We start from the raw sequence: 18,423 nt of genomic DNA, 5'->3' as shown, positions 1-18,423 counted from the left end.
CTGCGAGGCCTGGCTGGCCCCTTGCCCCTACTTTGCTTCCAAGCGACTTGGGACACAGCGCCAAGGAGCGAGTTCACAATGACGTTTATTCAATCGGTGGAGAAAGGGAAGACGGAGCGCCTCACAGAAGGAAGAGCGTGCCACACATCCGTGCTCCTGCTTCTTCGGAGTGCTACCGTGCGAGGAAGTCCTGTGTTGGAAAGCAGATGTTAGAAACCATTCTGCTTAATTTGCTTTGGCCCCGATCCTTTGCTCGCTTTTAATGCGCGTGGAGTTCCCGGGGAGATGGGCACCCGCAAGAAGTCCCTGAGTTGGTGTTACAATGAGTATCCTTTCAAAAAGTGACGCGAGATCTTTAACTTATCCTAAAAGTTAATCATAGCTGAAAATATAAGCACCAACTTCATATTCGACTGAAAAAAAAAAACGGTGTTTGGCATAGATGCTCCCTAATTCGAGATTTCCTTTCCATCATCAATTTTATGTACATTAATGAAGAGCAGAAAAAGGAAAAAAATCTGTCATAGATTAATATGCTACATCCAGCATTTATCCTGTGTTTTCATATGCTGATTTTCATACTGGTTTTGATATTGATAGCCATGCACAGAGCATCTAAAATAGATGCTTTCCATTTGGGGATCTGGCCCTCTGCACCCTTTCACCAACACTGATTAAATGGCATGGGTCCTGCATGACGTGGCAGCTTCACGCCTTTCCTCTAAGGCTGGAATAGCTTTGGGAAAATGGATTGCTCAGGTAAATGAGGTGATTAAAACAGTGACTTTTTTGTCTGTTTTCCCATTACCTGGCAGCTTAGTTAAGGTCATGGGCTAGAAGGAGGTCGGAGAGCATGATACTTACTCTCTCTTGTATCTCTTGAGGATTATAGGTTTTTTCCTACTTTTTAGTAGAACACAGGCTCGCTTCCACATGCAGGCCAAATTCAAGTTGCTGTGATGGTACTCTTTACATGAGTAGTCACGCTAAAGCAGCCAAAACCATTCATGCTTTGGAAAAAGATCCTGGCAACAAGGAGGCAAAATACCTAATACTATTACATACACCATCAAGTTGATGGTCTTAATGGCAGTATAGCTTTACCAGACCTGGTAACGACACTGCTGTATTCTCTGTTGGAGAGCCATGCATAACCAAGGCAGAACTTTACTAAAATCATAGGTCAGACAAAAGGCATCGTAAAAATAAGACTCATATCCTGCCCACCCGTAATTATACTTGCCTGACTTTGCTGCATACATTACTACTATCGGGTCTGAAGAGTGTGAGACTGTAAATACATTTAAGAACATTTTTCCAATTACTCTTTCTCTGGACTGCTCAGCATGCAGCGTGTCCTTCGTACCGTACCAGCACAGCGATACTTATCTCTGGAACCCTGGGTCAGTGGGGTTTCTTTTATCTGCATATGTTATCTGCTCTTCTTGTCCGTAGTAAATAGTAATTACAAAACTATCTGGCGACTCTCTAGAGGGAAAGCAAACTTGGTGTAATTGATTAAAAAAAGGACAGCCCTGATTGACAGCTCAAAGCGGGAAATCCCTAGGTTACTATGCATGTTCTCTGCCCGAGGAAGCTCACCCTGGAGGCAGAGGAATGGAAGGGGGATAGGAAGTGCACATCTTTGCTGGAAATAACTTGGATAACAGGATCAGCGTTTACTTTGGGAGCAGTACATAGATCATGGAAATCAGTAGATGTCTTTCAATCCACTTGAAGACGACTGGGATCGAGGCCTGTTTTTTCCAGTTACAAACATAGCTACGTACCCTTTTAAAGTATCTGAAAAGCAGATGTTAAGAATTACATAGTTTAATTTGAAATTTATTGGTGATTCCTGATGAACTCCACAGATTGTGCCTCCTCCTCCGATGACTTCCGCAAACCTGTGGACGAAACTGCTAATCACTGTTACGAGAAGAAGGATATTTTCCCATGTTATTTCCCTTCTTAGAAATCAAGCCTTCAAGGCTTCTGAGGGCTGAAGGCAAGTACTACTTTGAATTATTACTAACAGTATTTCTTGTTAATGGGTAAGTTCTCAGAACAATGTTATGTATTATAAAAATGCTTGATAAAACATGTCAACCTAATTAGCAAATGTGTTAATATGTTCTCAAAGACATTAAGTGCTGTCTGTCAGGGGTTATGACTTTTTCTATGTTATTCTGATACTTAGTCCTAGGGTGCCAGGAACTAATACAGTGTTGTTATAGTTCAGCAAAAAAAGTCCAGCGTGTGGTTTGGGTCCCTGTTGTTTCTTTTGGTAATTTTTCTATGCATTTTCTAAGATAGCAAAAAAAAAAAAAACAACCACCCAACAACAACCCAAGGAGTGGTGACAGCTATTTTAGGACCTGGGTTCAACGGCAGCTGTGTGGATGACCGGACCTTAATCACTCGGCATAGCTGCTGGTGGACCTGAAGCAGGGGGTGCCCCCGCTCCCGGCGGCGGGGGCGCCCACCGAGGCCCCGGGGCGGCCGTCGCTGGTGGCGCTCGGGGCTCCCGCCGCCTCGCGGCTCGCCGTTCGCCTTCCTGGCGCGCTTCGTTGCACAAGAGCCAGCAGTGCCCGAGTCACCTTGCCGCGCATTAGAAATTACTGCGTAACCCACGCTGCTGGGACTTCTCTACCTACCTTTAAAGAGCCTACCTTTTTTTTTTTTCTGCAGTTGAGTCCCAACACAACTCAGCCCTCAGATATGTCTTCTTGAGAAAGCTGTATTTTGAAGCAGTATCTTTTTTTTTTTTTTTTTTGGGGGGGGGGGTTGCTACAGGCCCCTGCCAGGCTGCTGCAATAGGCCAAAGCGGCGCTCTGTTTAAAAAAATAACAATTAAAAAGAAAAAAAAAGCATGTAAGGCTAGAAGACCTGTGCCCCCCAAAATAATAATAAGCTGCCAGGCGGCCGCCGCAGACGTAACAGCACCTTTGGCCCCGGCGCGGCCGAGCGCGGAGCCGGGCGGCGGCTGTGCGCCGGGGCCCGCCGCCAGGGGCCGGGCCGGGCCGCCATGGCGGGGGCGCCGGCGGCCTGCGGGCTTACCGCCGCCGCGGAGGCGGAAGAGCCGCTAGCCCGCTTCCCCGCCCCGCTTATGAAACGGCCGGGGAGGTGCCCGCTGCCGCCGGCCGGGGGAGCCGAGGCCGCCGGAGCCCAGGTGAGAGGCAGCGGCCGGGCGAGGCCTGGCGCCGGCGGGTGGGTGCAGGAGCGGGCGGCGGGCGGCGGGGGCGGCGGCCTGGGCGCTGCTGCGGGCGGTGCGCTGCAGGCCGCGTCGTCTTCGTAAAAGCTCCGGTCTCTCCCCTTAGCTGCCCCCCAAGAGGTCTCAGTGAGCTCCCGGAGAAACCAGCTACGGCGTTACGTGGTGTCCCAGCGGTACTTTACGCAGGTCTGTGGGTTTTAAGCTTAAAAGCTCCGCGGAGGCGTTTGTGGCCCGAACACAACTCGGGTGCCCTGGGGTGCGTTCGTTTTCACGTGCGAGCAAGGAAGAGGTTATTGAACCTGCTCCGGTAGAGCGCAACGCGAGGGCAGCGCCAGGCGGATGGAGGAGGGCGCAGGTACAGTCACTGCGTCCAGACCGCTGGGACGTGTTTCAGTCCCCTTTTCTCCTCTGTCTTCCGGCTAAAAAGCGTATGGCAGCCTTACCTTCCACGCTTTGTTCGCTTTCAGTGGTCAGACAGAATGGCTCTGGAGAACCAGCCCAAGGACAAGAAGCATGTGAGGACACATGAGCATCAGCTAGCAGAACTGGCAAAATCAGCTGGGAAAAGGAAACAAGACTATGAAGAAATAGAGAACGAGCCACAAGCAAAGAGGTTGTTTGTGAGAAAAACGTCCAAACCCCCAGAGAAAATAGGTAACGTTTCCTCAGGTTCTTGCTGGTTTTGCCAGGCAGATTTACCCTAAATGACAGGCATCGACTAGCTGAAGAGGGAAGATGCCAGCAAGCCTGCAGCCTGTTCAAACACGAGCGTTTGGATTGGATTATATTAAGGATTAAGGATTAAGTGATACACAGATGCGTGGTGGGGTATTACAGTCTCCAGTTATCTGTCTAATGAGCGTGCATGTGTATGCATGTTTCATTTTTGAAAGTTGCTACCCTTGCTGGACGCCTGCTCACTGAAGTCTCTGTCGCAGCTCACGGGAGGGTGATTAAGTTCTGTGGAATTCCTGATTTACCAGATGTCTGCTTTATTGTAGGACAGACCGATCCCTGTAATGTATTGTTTTTGTCATGTAGTTCTTAATGCAGTTTCATAATCGTAAGCTTGGTATCCTACAGTTTAGCATACAGTCTAAACTGGCATATTCTTTGCATATTCTGACTTTACCTACAGTAGGCAGGAAGGCTACATCCTTTCTACCTCTATATTTAGGTATTTATATTAGACTGGACAGAATTCCACTAATCACTTCTCCACATCTGCTTTTTTTTTTTTTTCTCTTGTATGTAATTTAGGAAAACGTCTCTTAAACGTTTTTGCTATGATGAGACGGAGCTGGTTGAGTTCGTAGATATTGGAAAGATTCATGCTTTGCATTGTCAGGAGAGTTGTATAGACTTCGGTTAGACTAACGATTGTTTTCATGTTTCTACGGGCATTATTTTTTTGATTCCACGTTTTGCTTAGGAGACCAGTAGAGTTATTGCCTGGTGTGGAAATAGTATACACTTTCTGTGCCTTTTTTTTTGTTTTGTTTTTAAGATCCAGAAATTACTGTAGGGTTTTTTTTTTTAATATTTGGAGATACAGGAGTTCTGCCATTTTGTACATTCACATTCTCTGATGTGTAACTCCAACCTTCAGATCAGTTGACAGTGTGAATAGTGAATGAAGATAAAATATTCTGTTTAAAAGGAGTTCTGCTTATGATGGTGGATAATTAACACTTTTTTAGTTAATTTAGCTACAAGATTTTTACTGTAACTTCACGGCCTGATTTTCAGATTTGGTGAGTTTTGCAGTTCCCATAAGATTCAGAGGGAATTGGAAGTGGCTAGTACTTTGGGAAAACGAGGCCAAGCTTATTTTTCCCTTACACCTTTCTTAAAAACAAGAAGACAAAAACTTTTGCATTTGAGCTTTTCCGTTCTGTGTCCCAATTTTGATTTTTATGTACTTTGGAAAACATGATTTTTTTCCCCAAGTAACATAAGAGAGATTCAGTTTCTTGCAATCAAAAACATTTCTTCCCCTGGATTCAGAAAAGTCCGAAAGTTTCTCTTCTTAACAAATTATCCTTCCTAACAAAACTGAATCTGAAAAAATACCCCTCTAGTATCACCTTTGAAGAAAGTACTGAAGATGCTAACTCTTCTGTGAAAACGAGGAATTTGAATGGAGATGTTTTTATATCTATTTCAGCAGGTGTGACACATGCCTGCTATGCTGGCATGTGAATAAAGAAGTTTAGTGTCACACCACTGCATCTCTAGGCTACAGTGTTGCATTAAAGAAAGATTTCCTTTACTGTCTCGTCATGAAGGATGATGTCTGTGTTTTGGTCCTATTTTATTATTAATATCCTGACATGAAAATAGGATTTTTGTTTCTTAAGAAATGCTTCCTTGCCATTTGACATCTAGATCCCCTGGGGTGTTATGGACCATTGCTGTGGGAACGATTAGATCACAGACATGGGACTGAACGGATCCTGTTTTCATGCAAAGGTCCCTGAAGATAAAACTTGGAACACGAACAAAATGTCGAAGCAGTCTGTGCTCTCAGCAAAACTCACGCTGAACAGAAAGGTTTTCAGGCGATGAGGCGTCAGCAAGTCTATTATCAAAAACCAAACTCGCAGTGCTGTAGGCAGGCTGTATGGGCTACAGCACAAGCAGATCGAATGTTCTGATTCACGAGCAGGCGTTTCAGGAACTGCATGGGAACTCCTGTGTTACTACGCTTGGGGAATTTTCAGGTGGTGGTGTTCTGCTGGTCACAAGTCTGACCTTCCCTCTGCTATAAGCTCACCCCCTCCCACTGCACGTTTCCAAGTCATTGGCGGGGGTTAGGTAGCTTTGTTGTATTTGGGTAGGTTGTAAACTATCCGAGAGAAGTACCACCTGTGGCATGTCCTTAGTCCCCTCCTATTCTCTTGGTGATAAATCACTGGCGAGGAGCAGAAAGGTTTAACAAGAGGAAGCATATGCAAAGCCCTGGCAGGCTCTGGGAAGCGTTGGGCTCCATAGTTGCAGGGGCTGCTGTGCCTTAGACGCGTAAGAGACATTTGGAGTCTTTTCTCTTGTGCCTGGAGTCTGCCCTGGGTTTAGCAGCAAATGCGGGCACGTTCCCATGTTGCTTACTGAATGCATGTGACAGGCATCAGCTGTCGGTAAGTTTTATTCTTTGGCTTTCTGGCAGGTTGGAGTAGAGGTGGGTCCATGATCAGAAACACCAGAGTCCTTTTGCATCAGCTGGAGAGGCAGTGCAGCATTGTCCATTATGTCTACCAGAACATGCTGGGAGGCTCTATCCGGGCACAGCTCAGGCAGGTAAGCAAGTTTCTCCTTCGTGACCTGTTGGACATCCCAATTTTCTACAAAAGATATCTTGGAACACAAGCAGGGAAACCTGAAACGGGCTTAAAGTTCCTCACCGACACGATCTGTGGCTCAGAGTCTGACACGCCCTCGTGTTTCCTAATCCTGTAAAATGCAAGTGCTGAGATGGCTTTCTCTTTCCATTGACGTGGCCTTGTCACCCTACGTTTTATCCTCTGTTAATTCTGCGCTTCCCTGAGTCGTATTTAAAGATACTGCTCTCTTGTTGGAGATACTGCCCAGCGCTGCTTTCACACGTTAATCAGAGTGCTCTATCTGATTGTTTTTGGACCTGCTCTACTTTGCTCATGGTGCTAGTATTGGTGTTCATTTGTCCTCTTCCCAGCCACATTTCACCCAGCCCCTAGTGTTTTACTGTTTTCACTGTCATATTTCTTCTTTCATTTAAAAAAAAAACTTTTTCTGTAACATCCATAGGTGGGAAGCACCTGGGCTAATTTTATCGTCTGGGTGATTTATCTATTTTAAGTTTCCAAACGAGAGTGAAACCCCCACGCCCATCCAGCAATACCCGCGCCTCAGCTGAATAGCAATACAATCTTAGCATGCTTTCTCATTCCCTATTTCAAGTGTGTTTAATTCCATCTTTCTTATGCTGTATTGTTGAGCTGCAAGCAGTTTGGATGGAGGACCGTAATATTATATCTTTGGATGATAACACTTTTGGATACTCAGTAAATTCATAGATAGTCACCCGAGCCTTTTTCTGGAGGGAGGAGGCATGTTCTCCTCCCTTGTTAATATTAATTATCCTGCCTGTGTAGCTCAGCCCAAGAGGCTTAGTTCCCTGTACATTGTTTAAAGGGTGATTTTTCTCAATTCTTTGTTGCTCTCTGACTGCTATGGCTGATGGGGATTTTTTGGGTCCCAGGCCGTTTCCCTTGGGGCGGCATGTTCTTTTCATTCCGCAGAGAAGCTTAGCATTTTATGTGAATGTACTAACGCTAGTGGCAATTGGAAATTGTTGGCGGCGCTCGTTATTCAGAGATATTCAGGGATCCCTGCACAAGTACTAATTCTCTTCATCTTCTTAACAGTGTCTGCAGCTGCCCTTTCTGCGTTCTCTTGCCTCGTACCGCCTTTTTCGAACAGCAAGTCCCTTCGACAGGAGAGTGACTTGCCTGGAATGGCATCCGACACACCCCAGTACTGTAGCTGTTGGTTCCAAAGGTGGAGACATCATCCTTTGGGACTATGAAGTACTTAATAAAACTTGCTTCATTAAAGGGGTAAGTCCCTGGGTGTGTGGAATGGGTAGGAGGAGAAAACTGGAGTACCACCAAATACTGCCGATCAAAACTGAAATCTATTGTGAGAAGCACATAAGGGTGTTGGGTTGCAGAGCAGCCAGCATTGTGGGGCAGAATCGAGGTGCAACAGCACGTCTGTTCCTCAGGCCCAGACTGTTTTAGCATGGGGAGAACTGAGGTGCGTTGAGTGAATTCATAATGAAGCAGTCCACGGTGTGTTTTCAGTGGGAGGATAATTCAGCAACTGATGAAACAGTTATCTTAAAGGGAATCCAGAAACAAGTAGGCAGAGAGGATCTGTCTGGTTTAGGTCTTGATCTTTCTCTGCTCACCTCTTATTCTGTAACAGATGAAGAAATATCTGTCTGAGCGGGGAGAAATGAAGTCCCTTCATCTGAAGCAAGAAACTAAAGTAGAGTGAACGATTTCTGTAGCTGGCATGCCGCCTCATTGCTATATTCAGCTCTCCCCGTTCCTATTATGCAACTTTTGCCCCCTTTCTAAAGTAACATAGATATACACTGGGAGGTTTATCCTCCAAAAATTCCAGAGTCATCTTTATTTCTTTTTGTAGATAGTGTGGTGCCTGCCAGCCAAGGAGTATACTGCCTGGGGACTGGAAGAGTTGAAGTTTTCTTCTCTCGGGAGGGCAGTTGCCCAGACAGCTGTCATGTGGGAAGGCCTGGTTGTCTTTGCCCCCCGAAGGGCTGTGGTGTGTTTTCACTGTTGATGTTAAGGACATAGCAGTGAATGCAGAGTTACAGAAGGCACTTTCCTCCTTCTCCATCACTCAGTGGCTTTTTCTTTTGTTCATCCCCTTCCTTGTAGATGGGAGCTGGAGGGGCCATCACAGGAATGAAGTTTAACCCTTTTAACCCTAGTCAGCTGTACACATCGTCAGTTGCCGGCACTACCACTCTGCAGGATTTTAATGGCAATACTCTCCGGGTCTTCACCAGCACCGAGGACTGGGAGTAAGAAATACCACAGTTTTTTGGGCCTCTGTGTCCTGCTGGCAGGAGCACTACAAAGAGAGAGAGAGAGAGAGAGAGAGAGAGAGATGTGTTTGTTTCTAACATGTGAGAGTTGGGCTTCCTCTTCTCCACGTACATCTCCTTTATCCTCTAAATTTCAGGGATCCTCTGTCTTCCAGGGAGGCTTGCTCTCCCTTCTGATTTTTTCCTGAAAAAGGGTGGTGGGTAGGAGAGACCTTTGCTTCATTAAGGGGAGGGACTCTTTGATGCTTACTTTTTCCTGTTATACATGGGGAGGTGAGGGGTGCCAGTAGATTTCCTCAGCTGCAGATTCTTACACTCCCCATAGCTCTGTGTCCTGGGAACTGTCTAAGCTCTACGCCTGTTAGCAATGCTGCTTGCTGCCAGATGGTTTTTACAGGGCAATTTATCGAGTCCCCTCAGTGCTCCTGGTCCAAGGTGTCACCTCGATTCATCCCAGCTAACTTTTAGCACTTGATCAAAGTTAAGAATCTGGACTCCCTCAGTAATGAAAGGAAAAGGAAATGAATCTCTCTAGGCAATTCTGGCCACCTGCTCAGAATCACCCTCTCAGAGTGCTGCTCTTTCTGTGGACTCATGAGTAAACCTGAGCTTCTAACTTAGTTGCTTCAATTCAGTGCTTAAAGGTGAGTTAGAGAAATCTGGACTAGCCTCCTCTTTAGCCTTTCAGTTTTCCCCAGCTGTGTCTTTCTAGTAGCAGGTGTCCTGGTTGGTTTCCAGATTGGCTGCTCCGGCTGCAACCTTGTCGTAGAGCAGAAGGTGAACCCAACCAGTGCTCAGGTGACTGGCCAGATGAGCAAGGAAGGACAGACGAGACCCTTGGGGAGGAGGGTCTTACATCCCAGTGTAATGCCTGTTACTGATGACAGTAGTGATGCCTGGATCTGAAACAGCACGCCATCCTCCTGCCACTGCTATGAGGACAGGCAAGCTCTCTGGAAGAGCTTTTTTCATCTTCCCTGGCTTCTTGAAAGCTAGTATTTAGAGTGAGACTTTGTTAAGTAGTTGCTCTGTCAGCAGCAGATGGAATGCACTTGAGCATCAAAGGGCTTTGGGACTCTCAGTTAGTGCCCTTCTTTTCTGTCTCTGTTTGCGTAAGGCTTCCACATGTTGGGTCAGTAGACCGACTGGGGGTAGCCAGTCTTGGGATAAGGTCTCTGTGCCATGCAGTTAGTCAGATTTCTTCTTGCACAGCTCTCATCCCTCCTGCTGATACCTTGGGAAAGATCAGATATGGTACTGGAAGCGACCTCTGGGGAACTGGTGAGTGAAGTCTATAAGAAGAGCTTGGGGCAGGGCTGCCATGAGATTTCATGTGGTTTCAGTCTGGAATGGTGCTGGTTTTGCTTGTGATCTCCTAAGCCTGGGCTGCGCCAGGCGGTTTGCTGCAGGTTCATGCTACTCTCTGTAGCAGAGGAAACAGTGCTGCTAATGAGATTTGCAGCCCAAAATGGTGAGGTTGAACCTGCAGGCTCAGAATACATGTGCTCAGGTTGAAAACAGCTTAGAAAAAACACAGTTCACATATATTTCTCCTGTCGGGAAACATACTGCAGTAGTTCAGTGTATAGTACTGAGGGAAATCAGCAGCATGTTCCAGGGGATGAGTGTTGTATTAAGATTCTGTCTTCCAGTGTAACCTTGGTGTCTCTTGGCTTTGTGTGTGTTCCAGAAAGGGCCAGGAGATTCTCTCGGAGACATCAAGTTCAGTCCCTATGAGACAGTGAAGCTTTATGTGGCATCAGGGGATGGCACCCTAAGTCTGCAGGACCTTGAGGGCAGAGCGGTGCAGGTGATCTCCCGTGCCCCAGACTGTGGCCATGAGTACCATGATGTTTGGTGAGAAGGGAGCAGGGCAAGGTTGAATGTCTGCTCCTTGCTTTTACCGCTGTGGTTCTTCTTCTGCTCTCTGACATCTGCTCCTTTGCCAGGATCAGGAGGCTCTTGGTATGGATTGGTTCCATAAGGGAGCTTGGAGATCAGCTCTTGGTCCCGACCTGGAACCTGCAGGGTGGGCAACGAGCTAGGCAGCCACAGGGCACTTAGGCTTCTGCAGCAGCCAAACATACCGCGTGCACCATCTGGTGTCGCTTTCTGGTGACTCCCTCTGGTGTCTTGCAGATGCTGACAGCGCTTCACTTTAGAAAGCATGAGGTGAGAAGAGCAGAATAACTTCCTTCTCTTCATTGTGGTCAGCGATCTGTGTTTTTTGTGCAGGTTAGCAGCTCAGGCAGCATAGGAAAGCCAAAAAAACAAAAATCCTGAGTGTGAGCTTACAGAGTTAACCTGGCTGCCCTTCTGGAGGGGTCAGGTTTGCCATGCTGATGTCTATGGCCATGAATTCTAGTATAAGTCATCCCTGCAAAAGTGAGGCTTCCCAACAAGTTCCCAAAGGATCCAGAATTCACTCTCACTTCCCCCATCCTCCCAGTAAAGCTGGGGTTAAAACATATGTCTATCTCAGATAAGTCTATGGTTTTGTTTCCTAGAGCAGGTTTAGAGGTGCGATTTTCCAGTCCAAAGCTTTTGTCTTTTCTTTACTGCTGCTTCAGCGTTTTGTGGAAAACCTCATTGTAAAGCTGTTCCTGTACGTTTGTCAACATCACAAGGGTGTTCTGATCTTTCCCAAGGTGTGTCTATGTGCAAGCGTCATGCAGCTTTTCAGCCGCAGTTGTGTTCCACTGTCCCAACATGTCACGCTCCATCTAAAGAGCATTTGGCAAATGACTTGGAAATTATTCCAACAGAAAGCTCTCCCGATAAGCTTGGCCCTCTGCCTGAAGTTCAGGCCCATGCCATCAGGCAGGAGATGGCAGTTGCAGTCAGTTGCAGTCTCGCTAGTCAGAGATGGAAAGGATGTGAACCAGAACTCCCCTGCTTCCCAAAGCCTGTAGGAGGCAGCACTGATTTTATATCTTTCCCTCTAGTTGCTGGTACTGCAGCGTTGATGTGTCTGCAAGCTGCCGTGCTGTGGTGACGGGCGATAATGTAGGACACGTGGTCCTGCTCAGCACTTCTGGTGAAGAGGTTGGTATGGCTCCCTGCAGTGTCTCCTCTACGGGAATTCTGATGGCTCACGTGCTCTCTCTTCATACATGATGAGTCCACTGAGTATCTAGGTGGTTGGACTTCCTCCATGTCTCCCATTCACAAGAAACGTTCACACTGGTGAGCGCCCTGCTAACAATTCATGGTTAGGGACTGTGTGATGAGCTGCCCCTTTCTTAGGAGCATTTGACTATTGGGAAAAGTAGTTATTAGGGTAACCTGAAGATGTAAGCACCCTCTGCCAGCAACCTTCATGCTTCCAAAAACTTTATGCGCTAATGGGAGTCATTTGGGAGATACTGCTTTGCCCGGCACCCTTCTGTGATCTCGGGGTAAGTACCCAACAGTAATTTAGTAAATACTGGGATAGAAATTGCACTGCTACCATTAGACACGAGAGGGCAGGCTGTTCCTGCTAATCCAGAGTAGTACAGAAGCCTACTTAGAGGGCAGACTTGCCGTGGGCCTTGCTTCCAAAAGCCTGCTGTACAAGAGAATGGAGTCATCATTTCTCTGCTCTGTAATGGTAACATCTGTGAGACTTTGCCACCCCAAAAGCTGCGGGGTAGAGAAATTGTCTAAATTAGTGGGCAGAGTCATGAGTACTCCAAATAAATCATGCTCGTTCAAGGTTAGTTGCTTCCTTTCTCTTTTCTTTTCTCCTGAAAGAATGTGATGGTCTTTTCTGTACTTGGGAGATCCATGCTTTCCCCTTTCCTGGCGACAGTGGAAAAATCACTTCATGGTTTTCTTTATCTCTGAGTTTCTCCTGTTTCTCACTGCTGCTAAGAGACAAAAAAAACTATACTTCAGCGCTCATAGTTCTCATATTTGCTTCTGAAGTGCCCTGAAACGACAGCTTGCCCTGTTAAAGGCTGCAGGGATCATAACCAAGGTGTATTTATTGCCTCAGCATTGATTGCCTTAATAGGGGGTTAATATATTTCTGGCAAATGAACCCTTATGCTCTGTACTGGCAAGGGACATCCATCTTCATGATGGGAACTCTCTCTAAGATGAAGTGATCGTTAAAGTATGTCAGAAATCTCAAATGCTGCCTCATTTAGATGAAAGTAGGGACACAGGACAAGAAGGAGGCCTTCTGGGATGTCAAGTCCTCTAGCCACTTAATAAATTTATTACAGTCCATCCTAAAGACATTTAGGGTTTGTTTTGATTTTGTTCTGCCTGCTATTTCAGGGAGGATGGGCCAGCTTCACCTCTTGGATTAGAAACAATCTTGTGACTTCCAGCATAAATTTATTCATGGCCAGTTTATACCTAGTTGTTAATGGAAGTATTTCTCCTTCCCTCATGTTTCTTTTCTGTTGTATTTCTAGAAGGAAATTATATCCCCTCTCAGCTTTCCTTTTTATTTTACAAATCTCTTTTGGTCTTCTTCAATGAAGCAGGCCATTCATTCTTCATCTTATCTTTGCAGACCATTTCTGTAACTGTTCCAGTTTATTTTAATCTTTCTGCAGGTGGAAGAGTGGCACAGTGTACAGCATTCCAGCTCGGGTCTTGCATTGTGCAGTGGTGCTAACGCTTCCCCCCATGAACCAGGGATCATATTTTCCTTTCTCGTAGCTATAATAAAATGGTGGATCAGAGTCCTCCTATAAGTAAATGGTTCACAAGGTCATTCTTCTCCTTTCTTGTTTCCAGCAGATAAACTCTTGTTGTATCATAGACATTTTTCTTAGTTTGTAAATGCATGACCTCTTCACTTTGCACGGACCTATTATTACTCCCTTTCTTTACTCTGGTCTTTGATGTTTCTTTTCTGTGTGATTTTCTGTTTCCTCTGCTGCAGATTTGGAAGCTGAAATTACACAAGAAGAAAGTGACTCATGTGGAGCTTAACTCTCGATGTGAGTGGTTGTTGGCCACAGCCTCTGTGGACCAGACAGTCAAAATCTGGGACCTGAGGAATATCAAGGACAAAACAAATTTTCTCCATGTGCTTCCTCATGACAAACCTGTCAATGCAGGTAAGTTCATGAGATAGGGATTTCTCAGTATGGATGTCTGCCAGACTGCCCATTCGTGTATTTCCCTTACTCTCCTTTTTGTCTGGAGTCTATATCCACTGATTTTTGGGTTCTGTCTTGCTCCTCTTCCTGAAAGTGTGAGTTGGTTTTGTTTCTTTCAGTTGTCGCTCTGTGTTTCGTGAAAGACCAGACTATTTTGGAGCAAGCCTCAATACAATCAATTACAAACCATTCAAGTGTCATGTCATTTTTAAATGCGAGCATTGAATATGAACTTTACCTAAGAGTCCTTCTGGAGAACGTTGATAGAACTTGCTAACACCTGTCTTTTACCTTATGAGTACATGATTCTGAACTGCGGTGGATGATGGAAAGACACTTAAACGTATTGTCTTTGTGGTTTATGACAGACTTATCCTAGGTAGCTCAGTGCTCTTTGTTCTCTGCAGTACCACCTTGCGGGTTTCCCAGAGAGTGTGGTTTCATGGCAGCTTAAGCAGATCTAAAGTGGGGCTGCCAAAAAGGTGTCCCTCCGCCCTCAGCCGCACACTGCAGTCTCCTCTCTTGTGCTGGCCCTCGTGCTCAGAGGCTGTGTGGCAAGCCAGTTCAGGCACTTGAGTCAGCTAAAAACTGAAAATAACAGCAGCTGGACTGCCAGTACAAAGGATGGGGGTCAGATATGTGTGGCCTGGAATAGAGAAGAGAATGAAATACCAGTAGCCCTCATTTAGGTTGGCTTAAGTTGCTGTGGAACTGCACCCTACAGATGGCATTTCACTGTCACTGTCAACCGATTTCTGACTGCCTTTTTGCTGAAATGATAGTCCTGCATGCCTGCCCTTTTCTTTGTGTTGGTACTGAAGATGAAGAGCCTTTTCGGAGAGTCTGCTCAGGTCAGCTTTTGTTGTTGTTGCAATGTTAGCTTTCAGTCAGATTTGAAGTTGCGCACTTGCTAATACCAAACGAAGAAGTCAGTGGGATGTGTGGCCAGAGGCAGGAGAGGGGATAGGGCAGCAGCAGCACAGTTTTAGACTGGCCATAGCAAACTGGAACTGTGCCTTGAGGGGTTTGGCTGGAAGCATCAGCAGCGGCAGCGATTAGAAAACTGGATTTATTGGAGCAGTTCCTTTGGCAAAAACAGGGCACAGGACTCAAAATTACTTTGGCTCTGTTCTTTCGGTGTATGGTTGTACCTGTTTGTGAAAGTCCAAATTGCAAGGGCCTGTTTCAGGCTTTTCCACTAGCTTTCCGTTCGACTGAGCAAGTTCCTTTCTTTGCAATATCTGTTTCTATAACTTTAAAATGAGAATGATTCTTTCTATCTACTGGAGCGCTGTAGGTTTCAATTTACTCTTCACAAGAGGTTTGAGTTATTGGATGAGAGGGGTAAAGACTTGTCTGTTGGCACACATGGCCGTATTCAGAGCCCTATCAAAGATGTATTAATGGGTAACCAGCCAGGCTTTTATGTTTCTTGTTAATCACAGCACTGTGATCTTTTGTTTGCTTTATTGTCCCCCTTTCCTAGCTTACTTTAGCCCAACAGATGGTGCCAAGCTCCTGACCACAGACCAGCGCAGTGAAATCAGGGTTTACTCATCTTCAGACTGGACCAAGCCACAGCATCTGATCCCACATCCGCATCGGCAGTTCCAGCACCTCACACCTATCAAGGTAAGTTAAGCTAGTACAGCCTGAGAAGAGGTATCAAACTTGGTGCTAGCAGCAAGTTGTAGAAGAAATGGTCTGATTTCCAGTCAGGATAGGTTGGCGGTGGGTCGATGTTAACACTGCTGCATTCCCAGCAGAGCACTAGTCTGATGACGCTCACGTTACTCAGGCTCTGAGTGGAATATAGAAACTACTGCAGTTCATGCTGCCAGCTCTTAGTTTCTGGCGTGCATCAGCGTGAGCTCTGTCCCTGTCTCTAACTTTCCATCACTCTGCTCTACGACTAGGCTACGTGGCACCCTCGCTATGACCTCATTGTAGCAGGTCGCTACCCAGACCCTAAGTTCCCAGGGTATACAGTGAATGAACTGCGGACTGTGGATATATTTGATGGAAACACCGGAGAGATGGTGTGTCAGCTCCATGACCCGAATGCATCTGGTATAATCTCGGTGAGTTGGGCGCTGCAGCTAAAGGGACTGTTGTGTATTGACCTGCAGCTGAGAGAGATGTTTTAGGGACTGAAATAATAGAAATGTCCTCCTTACTTGTGACAGGCTCACGCTCTCATGGGGCTGTGGCTGCCAGCTAAAGCTGCTGACTTGAGCAGGGCTGTTCCCTGGTCATCTGTGGGTTTTTTGTGGTATTCTTTAGGGAACGTTCTGGTTTCCAGATTGTTTGTTGCTGTTATATCAGCAGTGATGCTCTTATGACTCTGTTATATAACCAGTGATGCCCTTACAGACTGTCATTATGTTTCCATTTGCAGCTCAATAAATTCAACCCTATGGGAGACACACTGGCTTCTGGCATGGGTAAGTAAAGAGAACCTGAGGTACTAAGTACTAGTGTGTTCCAGTCCCAGAAAAGGGCGGGCCTGTTCCTCCAGACTAAAGCAAGCTGTGAGTGAGGGGTTCCCAAATCCCACTAATGGTTCTGCCAGTGGCAGTCTCTAGCTTCATGCATCTGTAAAAGAGATCAAGACCTTTTCAATCTCCCACCTTTGCAGTTACAAGACAGGTTGCTAGTCACGTCCTTTGAAACATCCTTGAGAGCATGAAGTCCAGAGAGAAAAATCAGCCTCCTCTGAGCAGGTAGCTGCTGCCATCTGCTGGCCACGTAACAGTGGGAGAAACAGGACAGAAAAAAAGACTTTTTCCGGCTAGACTGCAGCCCTCTCCCTTCTGTTTACTTGCCTCATTTCCCAGGCTTCACAGCCAAGATTACTCAAGCTTTCCTAGGCTGTCTGGGACTAAGGGAGCTGGCTTTAGATTTGGGCCTCATACCTATGACAGATATGAGATCAGGAATTACTCAATTATGTTTCTTAATTATGTCAAATTTCTATGGCCATGTGGAGATGGTGTCTGCACTAAATAACTTCCCTTTCTCTGTGCCTAGGAAATAGCTTAGAATAGACTAAGCATTCTGAATTTCTGGCACTTAACTGACATAGACAGCAATTCTACATTATATCTATGGTATTATACTTGACATGGAATTTCTGAAGCAGGGTGTTTAATTTTTCCTCTCAGGCTTTAATATTCTGATCTGGAGCCGGGAGGAGATGGTGGCCAAGAAGCAAGAACATCTTTTGAAAGCCATGACAGAACAGGGGATTGGAAACCGGAGTTTGTCCAGACGTGGAGGGCAAAGGCAGGCAAACCCTGGGACAAGCAAAGTCAAAACTAAGTTACTGTCTTGGGAAGTTGAGGAGGCAAAAACAAAGAACAAAGACTCCAAATCACAGGGAAGGAAGCAAAAAGGGAAGGATCTATAGAACTGATTTAGTATTTTGATCCTTTCTGGATCACAGAGGACAAATTCAGCCCTACCAAAGGGCAGCATAAGCCCTGCAGGGCATTAACCTTCTACTTTGTCCTTCCTCTGTGGATCTGATCTTGCTTCCTTGATTCCCTTTGCTTCCCCTTCCAGTGAGTTATGTTGGCACTCAGTTCCTCCTCCAGGCAGGGTTACCACCCATTTAGGAGGCACTAGGGAAACTTTAGGCCATGGAGAGATGTTATCAGACCCTGCTGAGGTTAATGCTTCCAGCCTACCACATCTGCTTGTCATCACTCTGTCGGAGGTTACCATCTCCAGCAGTGTGCTGTGGAGCAGCTCACAGCAGGATCCCCAGCCCATTTTAGTCAAGCGGAGCTGAGAAAGCCTTTGCTAACCGGGGCCATGTCCTGAAAAGGCAGAACGTTCACAGGGGGGAGGTGATGTGTAGCTTGGGTGACCTAGGGAACACCAACCTCTTCCATGTGCAAGCTCTTTGCAGACTGTGCATCTGTCAAAACCTCAGACTTAGCCTATTCTGTGCTTGCAGCTATTTAACTAGACCATGAAGACCAATATGATGCCAGAGCTCTTGATCTGCCTCATGGGATGCAAGGGCAGTGTTGAGCTGGGATCCTACTGATTCTGTAGTTTTTACTTTCAGAGCTCTACTCTTTCTTGGCGCACCTTAGGTAATGTTTTCATCTATGCCTATGTGCTTCAGAACGTTGTATAGGAGTGTTTTTAAAACAAACATGAGTTTCTTCCAAACATCCTTTCTCAGAGCCAAATCTCAAGACTGCCGTTAAACTTAAAAGTTTTGCTTTTTCTAGTTTGTTTACAAAGCTGTCTGGGGCTTTGTTGCTGTCCCAGAGGTTGATGGATGGGACCAGGCTCCAAACCTGCTCAGATTCTATGTTCACTTTTTTAGTTTTGCAGTATTGATATTAATAAAGTTTTGTACTAAACTGAAATTCTTCTGTGATATAGAGAGTGGCTGCTTGCACTGTGTCTACAAAGGACCCTTCTGAGTTAGACAAGTTGCAATATAAGCTGATAGCTACAGATGGCTGCTGCAGCCA

The 18,423-nt window shown here is 46.1% G+C and overlaps 1 protein-coding gene across 12 annotated transcripts; it reads left to right on the top strand.

Moving 5' to 3' along the window:
* The first annotated feature begins 72 nt into the window (after positions 1-72).
* Positions 73-18,315, top strand: DDB2 (damage specific DNA binding protein 2). Of its 12 annotated transcripts, none has more exons than XM_068945745.1 (12): positions 1,820-2,008; positions 3,321-3,400; positions 3,682-3,868; positions 6,381-6,511; positions 7,618-7,809; positions 8,659-8,804; positions 11,774-11,873; positions 13,711-13,888; positions 15,417-15,562; positions 15,847-16,011; positions 16,329-16,374; positions 17,095-18,315. In XM_068945745.1, the coding sequence occupies exons 1-12, from the start codon at positions 1,957-1,959 to the stop codon at positions 17,337-17,339; spliced, it is 1,668 nt and encodes a 555-aa protein (XP_068801846.1). In that variant the 5' UTR covers positions 1,820-1,956; the 3' UTR covers positions 17,340-18,315. The 12 variants fall into 12 exon arrangements, with proteins under 12 accessions (XP_009681055.1, XP_068801846.1, XP_068801851.1 ...); XM_068945750.1 differs by having other exon boundaries at positions 1,875-2,008; positions 3,321-3,569; XM_068945747.1 differs by lacking the exon at positions 8,659-8,804 and adding an exon at positions 10,519-10,685 and having other exon boundaries at positions 1,991-2,008; positions 3,321-3,569.
* The last annotated feature ends 108 nt before the right edge of the window (positions 18,316-18,423 follow it).

Source organism: Struthio camelus, chromosome 5 (genome assembly GCF_040807025.1).
Source record: "Struthio camelus isolate bStrCam1 chromosome 5, bStrCam1.hap1, whole genome shotgun sequence".
Classification (NCBI taxonomy): Eukaryota; Metazoa; Chordata; class Aves; order Struthioniformes; family Struthionidae; genus Struthio; species Struthio camelus.
Note: the sequence above shows the minus strand (reverse complement) of the source record. Positions and strands in the feature narration are given on the sequence as shown.

What these genes read in the sequence shown, in the direction of transcription:
- DDB2 (XM_068945743.1), top strand. Translation starts at nt 3,029, where the DNA reads ATGGCGGGGGCGCCGGCGGCCTGCGGGCTTACCGCCGCCGCGGAGGCG. An exon ending in CAAACCCCCAGAGAAAATAG is followed by an intron (nt 3,869 to 6,380) that starts GTAACGTTTCCT and finishes GCTTTCTGGCAG; the next exon opens with GTTGGAGTAGAGGTGGGTCC. An exon ending in TCAGCACTTCTGGTGAAGAG is followed by an intron (nt 11,874 to 13,710) that starts GTTGGTATGGCT and finishes CCTCTGCTGCAG; the next exon opens with ATTTGGAAGCTGAAATTACA.